This window comes from Vulpes lagopus, chromosome 5 (assembly GCF_018345385.1).
Source record: "Vulpes lagopus strain Blue_001 chromosome 5, ASM1834538v1, whole genome shotgun sequence".
Lineage (NCBI taxonomy): Eukaryota > Metazoa > Chordata > Mammalia > Carnivora > Canidae > Vulpes > Vulpes lagopus.
Genome location: NC_054828.1, coordinates 111818391 through 111830840, shown reverse-complemented (window position 1 = coordinate 111830840; position 12450 = coordinate 111818391). Strand labels below are relative to the sequence as shown.

The 12450-nt window shown below is 39.4% G+C and overlaps 1 protein-coding gene across 3 annotated transcripts in view; it reads left to right on the top strand.

Moving 5' to 3' along the window:
- The window catches only part of BABAM2 (BRISC and BRCA1 A complex member 2), a 407463-nt gene that overhangs the window by 226941 nt on the left and 168072 nt on the right, over positions 1 to 12450 (top strand). For all 3 annotated transcript variants that reach the window (XM_041755098.1, XM_041755097.1, XM_041755099.1), the window contains exon 7: positions 336 to 445. In XM_041755098.1, the coding sequence (XP_041611032.1) occupies positions 336 to 445 (110 nt within the window). The remainder of the gene's footprint in view (positions 1 to 335; positions 446 to 12450) is intronic.

Here is a 12450-nt window from a genome sequence, read left to right as displayed (position 1 = left end):
ATTATCATTAGCAACATGTTTGCTGCAATTTGTTAACTGTGTTTTTGACCAGTTCGTGCTTATTGCCAGATTCACTTTTCCCCTCTTGGAACGTGGGAACAAATGAGATAGGTGGGAGTCTTTTCCTAGCTGTGGTCAGCTCTGATCAGAAAGTTTGAAAGCCATAACTCTAGAGGAGTGATTGGCATGTGGCAAAGGATATGCAGAGCTGCTAAATGCAAATCCAGGTACCTCACATGCTCCAGTCTCAATGCCAGTGGACTGTGAGCTCAGCATCAGGAAGATGTTATAAGAGCAGGGACTGATGACAGTGTGTTTTTTACTCCCTACTTAAGGATGTAAATGAAGACCCTGGAGAAGATGTGGCTCTCCTTTCTGTCAGTTTTGAGGACACCGAAGCCACTCAGGTGTATCCCAAGCTGTACTTGTCACCCCGAATTGAACAGTAAGTATCAGTGTCACTAATTTTATATAGCCTAGTGTTTCACTGTGTTAGCCAGACATATCTTGCTAATTCTTTTACCACTCTTGAACTCTTGAAATAATTTCTCTTGAACTCTTGAAATAATTTCTCCTTATTGACTTTTGTTATCTTAAACATGAGTTGTATCGGGAGTTTAGAATGCCGAGTAGATGCAGTTAGTATTTGCCACTGCAATCTTTGGATGAGTCTTAGTTGTGCAACTTGTGATATGAATACTGTACCTTTGTAGAGAGAGATGAGTAGGCAGGCTGAATCCGAAATTGCGACTCCTTCCAAATGTTCCCTGAGTACATATGGTTACAGCCCAAAGAGGACTGCTCAACAGTGTCCTATCCAATTTCTTATATTTTTGTGACTATTATAGTTATTTGTAAAAATGTAACTAGTCTCCTGTGAATATTAGCAACAACTTATTCAGAGGTTAGTAATGGTGATATTAAGAGTGGAGAGCTTTAAAAGAGGACACTTTTGAATTACTCTTCTGTGTTTATGTAGCGCTATATAATTTTACACAACATTCCTGCTCTTTGGCACAAGGAGCTTGATACTGCATTTGTGTTTTAACCAAGTATCTTTACTTTTTGGTAATGAATTGTATGAGGACTAGCCTCACAATGTGCTTATTGTTGGTTGAAATGCTTCAGAAGCTGATTGTACTTCAAAGGAAGCTAAGGTTCATTGAAGATCGATTGTTATGCAGATTTGGTCGGGAACTTGTGATAGGACAGATTTTTCATCAGCAGGGAGAGTTCTTACAGATTATGACTGAAATTTATGATTAAAATTCTGTCAGTTGGTCAGGGTTGGCTGATTTCTGTCTGTGAGATGTGGTCACCATCCAACGTTCCTACACTGAGTCATTTTTACTCCCTCTGGCCCTAGTTGTTCTAATTCATGGATCATGGACATACCATTTTATGCACTGCTACAAAATGTAGGATGTCAAATATGTCAAATATGTCAAATATGGATGACTAGAGGCATCAGCTATCTACACATTCTCTCATTTATTTGTATACATCTGAGAGCACCTAGGACAGGACTTTACAGTAGCAGGTATTCACTGAATGTTTTCATTTTTAATTGAAAATACTAACCCACATCAATAAGACACCAAAAGTGTTGGAGACAGTACGATGAGCTGGTGGCCAGGGCTCTCAGGTCAAGCATATCCAGTTTAAACTAACCAGGTCCTGCCACTTACCAGTTGGCAAAACATTTAACATCTTTGAACTTGCTTCAAAATCGAAATAGTGATACCTGTTTTATAGTGATATTTTGAAGATTACATTAAACCCTCTTCTTAAGGCATTAATTGCATTGCCTGGCACTTAGCAAGTAGGAGCTATTAGTATTGTTATTATCGATATCATTCATAGGAGAAGAATGCATGAAGTGAGCGAGTGGTTAGGACAAGTTAGGGCAGGAAAGGAGAGGATGGGTCAGTAAGTGAACAGAAACTAGTTCTAAGTAGTCACTCTGTACACACGTGATAAATTAAGAAGATATTTTGGTGATGAGAAAAGAGGGATCTCCATGAAACAATCACAAGATGTAGGTAACAAGAATATATTGGTTAAGCTGCCGACAGCAATTTGCCAGCTTGGAAAAATGATTTTCCCAGCACCCACATTATTTTTTTTTTTTTAAGTTACTGCCCCTAGGTTGCAAATAAACTTGCTAATAAAATATTTCCCTGTCTAAAAATCTATGCCATCATGTGATAAATTATCAGAGAAGGTTATATTTTAAAAATTATTTCCTCTAAAGTCTAGCTTTCTGTGTGTCCTCCCTCTTCTTTATGTTAAGAACTGGCTGCATCTTACATTTCTAGGTCAGTTTCTTCAGCCTTTCTCTCCAGTAGACTGTCATTCAACCAGACTCCCTCACTTGAACTTTTCTTAATTTACCTGTGTGCTCTTGCCCACGTGCCTTTGCTAAAGCTGTTACCTCCGTGCATAATGCCTTCTCCAGCACCCTTTTCCTGTTGAAATAGAGCTTTCCAAATGCCATTTCTACCATTTTTCCTGAGCACCATTGAGCTGTCTTCTCTAGCCGTCCCCTGAACTCTTATAATACTGAATTTGTATCAGTTAGAATCTGCTCATCACAGATTTAGTTAGTGATGTGTATTGGTTTTCCCATCTTTTACTAAGTTGCTACTCAGGGACAGAAACAAGTCTTTTCATTTCCTTAATGTCTTGCTGAAATGCAGTGCCTGGGGAGCAGAAGCCTGGTTGGCAGTGTTCTGGGTCAATCAGTAATTATTACAAGAAAACTGGAAAATGCTACACTGAGGGGTTTTACATTTTTTCCTGATTGATACAGATTCACTTTGTAGAACCGCCTTTGTAATAACCAATGAAAACTGCCAAAAGTTCTTACATCCTTGAGTAGAAGTTTTAAAAATTAGGTTTTAGAAAAAAGGTTAAAATGGAAAATGGTCAAACTGTGCTATGACTTTCTAAGGGCTTACATAGTTCCAAGTTATTAATATCTTTGTTAACTCATGCAGAGTGTTTGGAATATAGAATGGAGGTAATGTCATTTCAGTAGGGCCAAGGTCATAGGTTGTTACATGGTACTGGGTACTGGTCTTTAATATTGTGTTAAGCTCTCATTTGTTTTCTGTGTTCATACTATCCTGTCAACTCTGAGCCATCTAAGCATTGATTATAGACTCAGACTTGGAAAGTGCTCTCAGGAGTCATGGAAAAAGCATCCCATGTGGACCCGCCCAAAGCCAGTGCCAGATGCTTGCCCTCAGCCGAGGCTTGTACTCTTTTTGGCTTTGGCTATGGCTCTTTCTAGGAAGTTCCAAACCCCATGCAGTGCATTTGACAGGCAGGGATCCAGGCCTGATCAATGTGGGTCAGTGATTATGTGGATCGATGGCCTGATCCACATTAGGTGAAAATTGGCAAGAAAAGACTTGGATTCTCTCTGTCTGTTCTCCATGGGTGTAGAAAGATATCTTGAGCCTGGAAGATACGTTATTTCAGTCTGGCTAATGCCCCTCTGCCCCAGCTTGTCCATGAAGTAGGCAGGAATATTATGCTTACACTAACTAGTCTTGGAAGTAGGAAAAGGCTACTTTGGGTCTTGTCTTCACATGTGGGAAAAGGGATCAATTTGCTGTACCCTAAAGATTTCTAGGGACATGGTTGCCAAATGTCCCCAAATTAGACGATCCTCACAAAAAGGAACATCTGTCAGAGCCATGGGATTGGAAACTCCCAAGTGTATTATAATTAATGAAGCTCTAAAATACAGTCTCATTTCAAAAGTCTGTCTTTTTGCCCAGGATCCTGGAAGAGTTCTCTGGTGTTTCTGGAGACACTAGAACCTGACTTGGTGCCTTTATGGTGTTTAGATGTATGTTATTCCTCGTCTCCCACTATGGACATACACCTTGCAAAGTAAAGCTTCTGAAAACTTCATGTTCTTCTCACACACAAGGCATTTATGAAATACACTTATTTCAGGCACTCTATACATTTGTTTTCCAAGGAACCCAAGCCATTCAGGTAATTGAGATACTAAGTAGTATTCATTAAATGAAATAAAACAACTAGTGGTCAGTTATGCAAACTAGATTTTGGTTGAATATGAAGAGAAGAAGAAAAACCCAGTTTCTAAACTAGTTGCCTTTTTTTTTTCCCCTGGCAGACAAGCTGCCCTTTTAAGGTGACATCATCAGAGCTGGCACCAAACCTGCTCTACCTTTCCCTCCTTCTCAGACTGTTGGTTGTTCCAGCAGTGACACCAGAGGTGAAACGGGCAGTTCTCTTTCCCAAAAGGTGTGGGCCCATTTCTTGGCTTGAGCCCGTTGGTGGGAGTGGTTTGAAGAAAACCAGCTTGTCACTCCCTGTGCTGTTCCCACTCGGTGCATAAAAAGAGGATTTCAGCCCCTGAGGCAGACCAGGTGGCATCTTTCACAAGTACAGAATTTGTTTTTAGAACTTTTTGTTGTTAAGTTACAGTCCGCCTTAGAAATAAGTACTCAAAGCTTACCAGCCCACAAATGCTCACCATTAGGGAGCCCCGGGTGCCTGCAAATACTTTCAGGCATCGAAAGCACAAGAATTGACCGAATGTCAGGCCGTTGAATGGTTGCTTCGGAGGATATCAAGATAAATGAGATAAGGCTATGCCCTTATTAGTTTGCTTGTAAGATTGTAGGGGAAATAAGAACAAATATGGCAAGTCCCAACTTGTATTTAGGTAGAAAAGGCATGATAAGACTTGAAATCAGAAGCCCCCGGTTCCTCCACTTATTACCATGCAAGATACATGGCCTTTTTGAGCCTCACTCATGTCATCCTGTGCAAAGGTGGATAAGTCCTAACTCTCTGTTTCATCTCATCCAAGGGGGACATATCTGAAAGTGCTTCCTGTAGTGTCGACACATGGGCAATGCTCAGGTAGTGCTGCTTGATTTGTATAAATATCAAAACTAGACTTTTTAAAAACCGTGAGAGTTCAGGGCAGGACGAGATCACAGTTCCATTTAACTTGGTGGAGAGGAGACTTTTTGGAAGATTTTGGGAAGCCTGGGCTCTTGCAGCGTAATATGGAACATGATGTGGCATTTCTAGAGATTAAACACATGCTACTGTGTAGATAATAAAAATATATTCATTTAGTACTTTCAGATATTTAACTGCTTTCACTTTATCATCTCATCTGATTCTCATGATAGTATTCCTAATGTGTGTTCTAGAATACATCTCTTTTCCTCTATGACATGGAGTTCTTAGACCCTTCCTGATCTTTTTTGCTGACTCTTCTTCCTTTTTCAAGCCATTAAATTATGCTAAATTATGTTTCCCATGATTTCATCCCCAGAGCTTTACCTCTTTGTGGACAATCCCATTTCTAATCTCAGCTTTTCTCCCTGCTTGCAGATCTACTTTTCTAGCCACTTGATAGGCATGTGTTCTGTTGACACCTGAAATGGGAAGTGTCTGAAACCAAACTCTTCACTCCTCCAGTAAGCCAAGGTTTCTTCTTCACAGCCCTGTTTCTGTTCAGGATACTCTATTTCTGAGGTGTCCAGGTGCTGCATCTGAATGGCATTAGCCAACCTCTGTTTTGTATTAGAAATATCCTGTCTCCGTTAGATCTGTCCTTCTGGTCATTCCTACTCTCATTTCCTAGTTTAGTCCTTTGGTTGCCGTGTCTCCTGATGGCCTTTTAACTTTTCTTCCTATATTAGTTTATCCAGCATGGAGCTGTCCCTGTCTTCCTGAAGGAAGTCACATAATGTTCTGTCCCTGCTCTGCACCATCAGTGCCCCTCTATCACCAACTGAATTAAGTACACCCCTCTTGGTGTGGCCTCCGAAGCTCTTTCTCTTATAGGCCCAGCTGATCTTTCTACCCCAGTCTGGGTTCTGTGTCCTGTTGTTCAGCCAAGCTGGTTTTCTGGGATTTCCTGTGAACACACCTTGTATTTTTTTTTTCACTCCCATACCTTTGCTTGGGCTACTGCCTGTACGAGAGCATTGACTTTTATTTCCCTTTCCTGTAGAATCTGTCAAAATTCTGTCTAGCCTCACAGATCTTCTCAGTCCCCACCTCCTCTATGGAACTTTCCCGACCACCACCACCTGCCTCGCCAGCAAGACTCTGCTTTTCCCACCTGTGTTTGTGCCTCTGTTGTCATACTGTTTCCCTGGATAGCACACTCCTTAAGGAGTTTCCATCAGTTGAGGGCTGGTGAACCACAGCTCCTATGCTGCCAAGCTATCCCTGTCACTTGGTCAGCTCCCACTGACAGGAACCCCTGGCAGATCGGAAGGCTTTGAACCTGTTAGATCCCTATGCTACAGAGGCAAGTGGTCTCCAAAGTGCATGTGTCTTGTGGCCCAGCCAGCCAGCTTATTTCCCTTATGGGTTCCTGGTCATGTTTCCTAGAGGTAGAGCTTCATTTCCTAGGAGTGGCTTATCAACTGAATCCTGAAAGTAGTAAATATGCTTTTGATCTTATGCGACCTACATCTCCTCCTGTTGTGGCTTCTCCAGCCTCTTTCCCCTGCCTTCGCCCACAGTGTGCCTAACCACAGACATGGCCTCTTGGAACATTTGGATAGCCTGTAGTCCAGAAAGGCTGGGCTGAATTAAAATTTACCTAATAGGCCTAGGGAAAGGGTTGGGAGAAGCTGAAGATTCAAGTAATACTTAGAATTATGGGTGAGAATTAATGAAATGATACATATTAAATTTGAATAAATCAGAGAAAATAAGTTTTTAAAGCAATGAGTGAATTCAATATCTTGTGATTTTATTTAAATTTAGTACTGAATTCAACATCTTAAAAGGATGGAGAATTTTTGTTTCAGATTCTCAAAAGATTTTTTAGAATAATTAGAAAAATTGTGCATATCTAAACACAGATTTTAAAGAAAAGATAATTCCCTGTCCCCATTTTTTTTAACCTATATCAGTTGTCTCAAGAAATAATACCCCAGATCTCTTGGGTGATTTTGTGTCAGGATTTAAGTAATAGAACATCATAGTAAACATAGTTTAATTTAGCCTTACTCATGTTTACTTGAGTCACTGAGATAATCCTATAATAAATATTGTGCTCCTGGAGGTTCCCCCCCTCCCTTTGATAAATATATAGTCCTGAATATAAGACAACCAGCTGTCAGGAGAAGATGTGTATTTGGTTTTAGTGAAATGAGCTATCTTAGCCTGTAGGGATTTGAGATGTTCGTTTTACTAGTCTGGGAGCAGGGCCAAAAGGGTTCTTCGTGACTTCGAATGGAATTCTGAAAAGTCAGTTCAGCAAGTTTTCATTAGTGAATTTGGCCTTTTGTCTTGCCAGTACCTCCTGAAAGATCAAGAGCTCAGCCTGCACTTTGAAACATTACCAAAACGAACCAGAATGGAATTTAGTTGGGGGAGAAAATCAATCAGCCCCCAAATAGCATATTTTTGGAAACATTCTGGTGTAGAACTCCCACCTCCCCAGCTGCCTGAGTTGGTGGTGTATCAATGTTTTTATCTAGCTTTCTTTTTCGTCAGAAAATATACATTTAGCAAGAAGATGTATACAATAAGTCCGTGATAACTCAGATCTCACTGGTATATGTTTCTTAAACTTCTTTGCCCCTTAAGCTCTGTCTTGGATTTATTTTGTGTCTGTGGGCAGTTTCTATGCCTTGTTTCTCTCAAGTGCTATTCTCCTGTCTACAGCATAATGATTAGCTTTAAACTTAAGATTTAACATGTCTTCGTTTGAAAAGTCAGCCTAGCACCTTTCTGCTAAATATCTCAAGGATTTTGTGCAGTGTTTTTTCTGTAATGAAGATGAGAATTTCATGATTTTCAATTTTTTACTGTATTTCAACAGCAAAACTCTGTGCTGTTTTCTATAGTGTTCATTTATATTTATTCACAAGTAGGAAAATGATTCCACAGTGGAAGGCCTGAGATGTAGAATGGTAGTTAACAAAAATATTAGGTTGTGTTACAGGTAGAAGCAGAGAAATTAGCAGAGAAAGTAGAAGAGGAAATGGTTTAGAATGTTCCAGAACTGATGGAAGATACCAATCCTCAAATAAAGGAAATACAGTGAATCTCAAATAGGCTAACTGAAAAGAAATTGACACCTAGACACTTCATCTGAAGTTGCAGAACACCAAAGATTAAAAGTTTCCAAAGTTCACACACTATGTTTAAAGGAATAGCAGATTGATTGACATGGACCCCTTTGAAAATCTGATGAGAGCCATGGACTTTACCACAAAAAAACGTGCAAAGAAAGTTTAAATACATTTTTGAGAGTAACACACCTGCCCCTGAAGCCAATTCACAAACCTCATTTGAGGATCTGTGTTCCAGATTTCAGTTCTGCATTTTTAATGCCTTCTGTACCATCTCATGCTAGAATAATTGCTGAGGCTTCAGATTTAAATTTAAAGAGTAAATTATAATCCAGTACTACCCATTTCCCCTTCTCCAAAATCTACACTTTCCCTGTGTTCTTCATCTTCATTAATGTCTTGACTAGCCTTGTACCGACAGCAATGAAATGTAGACATCCTATTTTTGACTTTCCCCTCACCATAGTTGCCTGTATGTACACAACTGCTGGTTGATTTTGCCTCCATGGTGTCTTGTGTTCATCTGCTTACCCTTTCCCTGAAACAGCCCTGTATCGAGCCTGTGTATTTTACTGTTTGCCACAGTAATCTTTTGAAAGCAGAGCTCAGCCCTTGTCACTCCCTTGCTTAAACACTCTTGGTATCTCTTTTCAAGACAGGAGTGTGTGTGTGTGTGTGTGGGGGGGGGGGGACCTGCATGTTGTTGTCCTGTCTGAGCAGCCTCAGTGCTTAGCACACTCATAGCTGCCTAGATACCATGTATCCCAGACTCCTGGACCACAGGTGATGGAACCAGGGTTGGGTACTTCTGGGGATTCTCCTCAATTTTTTTTTAGAAGTATAGTTACCATTGTTTAACAACAATTTTTATCCAATATATTTAGATATTTTGTAGCAGGAGGATGGTAGGTTATTGAGTTGGCCATGCTGTGAGATATGCTGCATTGTGTCTTGATCTAGTTTTCCATAAGAATTGACTGTGATTGTAGATGTTCTTTGAATGACATTCTATTCTACTGCTATTTCCCATTCTTTTTACCTCTTGTGGTTTTTAGTAAAACGTACCCCTTTGAGATAACTTATCTGAGCTACTGTCGTCTCTCAGCTGGACTATTGAAATACTCTTCTAACTGGTTTTCCATGCCTTGTCTTCCCACTCCTAACTAGTTGCTAGACTGCAGGCAGAGCAGGCTTTCTTCACAAATCAGATCTCATCATTCTTTATTTTTTTTTAAACTATGTATGTATGTGAGAGAGCAAGAGAAAAAGCAAATGCATGAGCAGGGGGAGAGTGGCAGAGGGAGAGGGAGAAGCAGACTCCCTCTTGAGCAGGGAGCTTGATGTGGGGCTCCATCCCAGGACCCTGGGATCATGATCTGAGCCAAAGACAGAGGCTTGGCTGACTGAGCCACTCAGGCGCCCCTCATCATTCTTTAAAAAAAAAAAAAAAAGAAATCATATTTTTCTTCATAAATGATCACTTCAGCTTTATCACACTGAAGGTTTTTTCCTGTATCTACCAGGTGTGTGTGTGTGTGTGTGTGTGTGTGTATGTATACATATATAGTGTGTGTGTATATATTTATATTAATGCCACCTATTGTAGTCTTTGATCGCATTCTACCATTTTTCCCTTCATACTGTCCTGAAATCTGAATTCTTCCAAGTCTATCCTGTTATTTTAGTTTCCTTCCCCTTTAATTTTTTTTGTCAAACCTTTGGTGGAAGTAGAGATGAATATGTAAAAAAGGTGACATAAAATTATAAAAAAGGTGGCCCTCAACACTCCTATGTGGCAGTTGTTCCCATCCCTCTCAAGTGTGAGGACTAATTTTTAGTCAAAACCTTTTCCATAAAAAAAACAAACAAAAAAAACCAAACAAACAAACAAACAAACAAAAAAAACAAAACCTTTTCCATGAGGGGGCCCCTGGATGGCTCAGTTGGTTGAGTGTTGGGCTCTTGGTTTTGGCTCCAGTCCCCATGATGGGCTCTGCACTGGGCATGGAGCTTGCTCCAGACTCTCCCTCTCCCTCTGCCTCTCCCATGCCATGCATGCATGCTCTCTCTCAAACACACACACACACACACACACACACCCCTTTCCAATGAGGATGGAAGGAGGGTTTGACTATGATTGGACAGCCCAAGATTTTTTTTTTTAAGATTTTATTTATTTATTCATGAGAGACACACACAGAGAGAGGCAGACACAGAGGAAGAAGCAGGTTCCATGCAGGGAGCCCAACGTGGGACTCAATCCCGGGTCTCCAGGATCACACCCTGGGCCGAAGGCGGCGCTAAACCGCTGAGCCACACAGGCTGCCCAGCCCAAGATTTTTAAGGATTGCTTCAGCACGATGGAATTGTTTAGTAGTATGATTGTGGTGGTGGATATACAACTCTGTGCATTTATTAAAACTCAAGAGAACAAATTCTACTGTGGTTAAAAGATAACATTGAAAAACATTTCAAAAGTCTGTATAGATAAAAAGTAATCTTTTAGTATTTTGTGTGAATAAATGAATTGAATGCCTTTTAAATGAACCTGCATTTTATTAATCACTTCAGTGTGTATACATATTTGAAAAATGAATATATATATGTATATATATATATACACTTGTGTGTGCTGTAGATGTGTGTATGCATATATGTATATACACATTCATGTACCTATTTTTATATGCATCAAACATAACACATATGACATTTATTTGGTCTTCAGCTGCTTGGTATCTAATAAATTAGTGAACCTTTTGTATCCTTTCAAATCAGTGTAAGGCCTGATAGTGTCCTGAAGCCACCAGATTGGGAACATTTGTAATAAGGGATGTTTAATAAATGACCATTTTCCCACGAATTCTGTTGTTTATATGTATTGGTATTTGTTTAAATGAAAGAGCATTTTAACTTATTTCTTGCTCTCAGAATAGCTAACATAATTACTATGTTTAGAAGCAATTTTTACATTTATTGTCTCTTAGTGGAATGACAGATCCACAAGCGCCTGGTTTTCTTAGTTTAGCTCACAGTGAGGACAGAAGAACTCCAGAAGGAGCAAGGCTCCAAAGTGTTGAAACTAAGACTTTGGAGCTCTCCTCTTGTGCTTGGGCCTTGACTTGTTTGAAGCTCTTGTGATTCACAGCACAGCACTTCTTTTTCTAGGGCTCTTAGCTCTCAGATGTTCCACTCTTTTCTCAGACCAGTCAGTAGGTTTCTAGCTACACAGTGATCTCTGAATTGGCCTATTACATTCATAAAATATCTTTCACTTGGTTTTCAGAGCCAAATGTGGATATGGATAGGGAGATATGACAGTTGGATTATGGAAAAAAGTCATCTTGCCTCATTTGCTTAAAGAAGTATATGGTTTGTTATGTCAAGAGCATGGTTTCAGAGGGTAATTATTTAATACCAAAAGTAATGGCATGGTTCTTGATTACAAGTGTTTGGTGTGAGTAAATAATAACTAAGACTCTTAATCTATAAAATTCACATAGGCAGTGGAACCCCTTATAGTATTGTTGAAGGAAAGGTCTAAAACCAATGATGTCAGATTTTACTGTGTGAAGCTTTATTAAAGAGCATATAATTTGATTCTGGTATGTCTGATTTTGCTTCTCATAATATAGGGCTCATAATTATATTGGAGTTTTTCTGTACTTATTAAAATTCAGACACGCTGTCTTTCACTAATGACTTTAATGAATGGAGAAGCCTTTAGTTTAAAACAAAACAAATGATGAGTTAACATAATATTGTAAATAGGACCATAACAGGGAATGAACATCCTGTCTGTGAACATTATATGTTATAGACAGCTTCCCCAAAATAGAGGCCATTCTTGAAAAAGACTAAAATCTTCTACCTTGCCAGATTTCAGCTAAACCAAACCATTAATTTGAAGAAGTTATGTATCCGTGGAAAACTTATTTTACTGACAGCCTTTTTTTCCTTTTTTTCCTACATACGAAGAGTTTTCCCCTCCTACTTTTTAATCCCTCCCCTCCCTACTCCACCCCAGCCTTTAAAAAAGATGATGTAAGATTGGGTTGTTTTGTGCCAAGTTTTCATCCTGGAACAGATTTTTATAGCCATGTTTCTCTGAGAAGAGGAGTTTATGACCAAATGGTGATAATACTTCCATGTTTTCATTTCCTCCTCTGACCTAGTACTTTTTTCCTATCTTTGGCGGAGTTTAATGTGACCAATCCAATATGTGTGTTAAAGCCAAAGAAAATTATTTTGGAAGCTTTTAAGTTTTCATTAACTGTAACACAATCTATGATTCTTTTGGGAAAAAAAGCAGATTATGGAGCATATAATTATTTGAAAATTTTAGAATTTT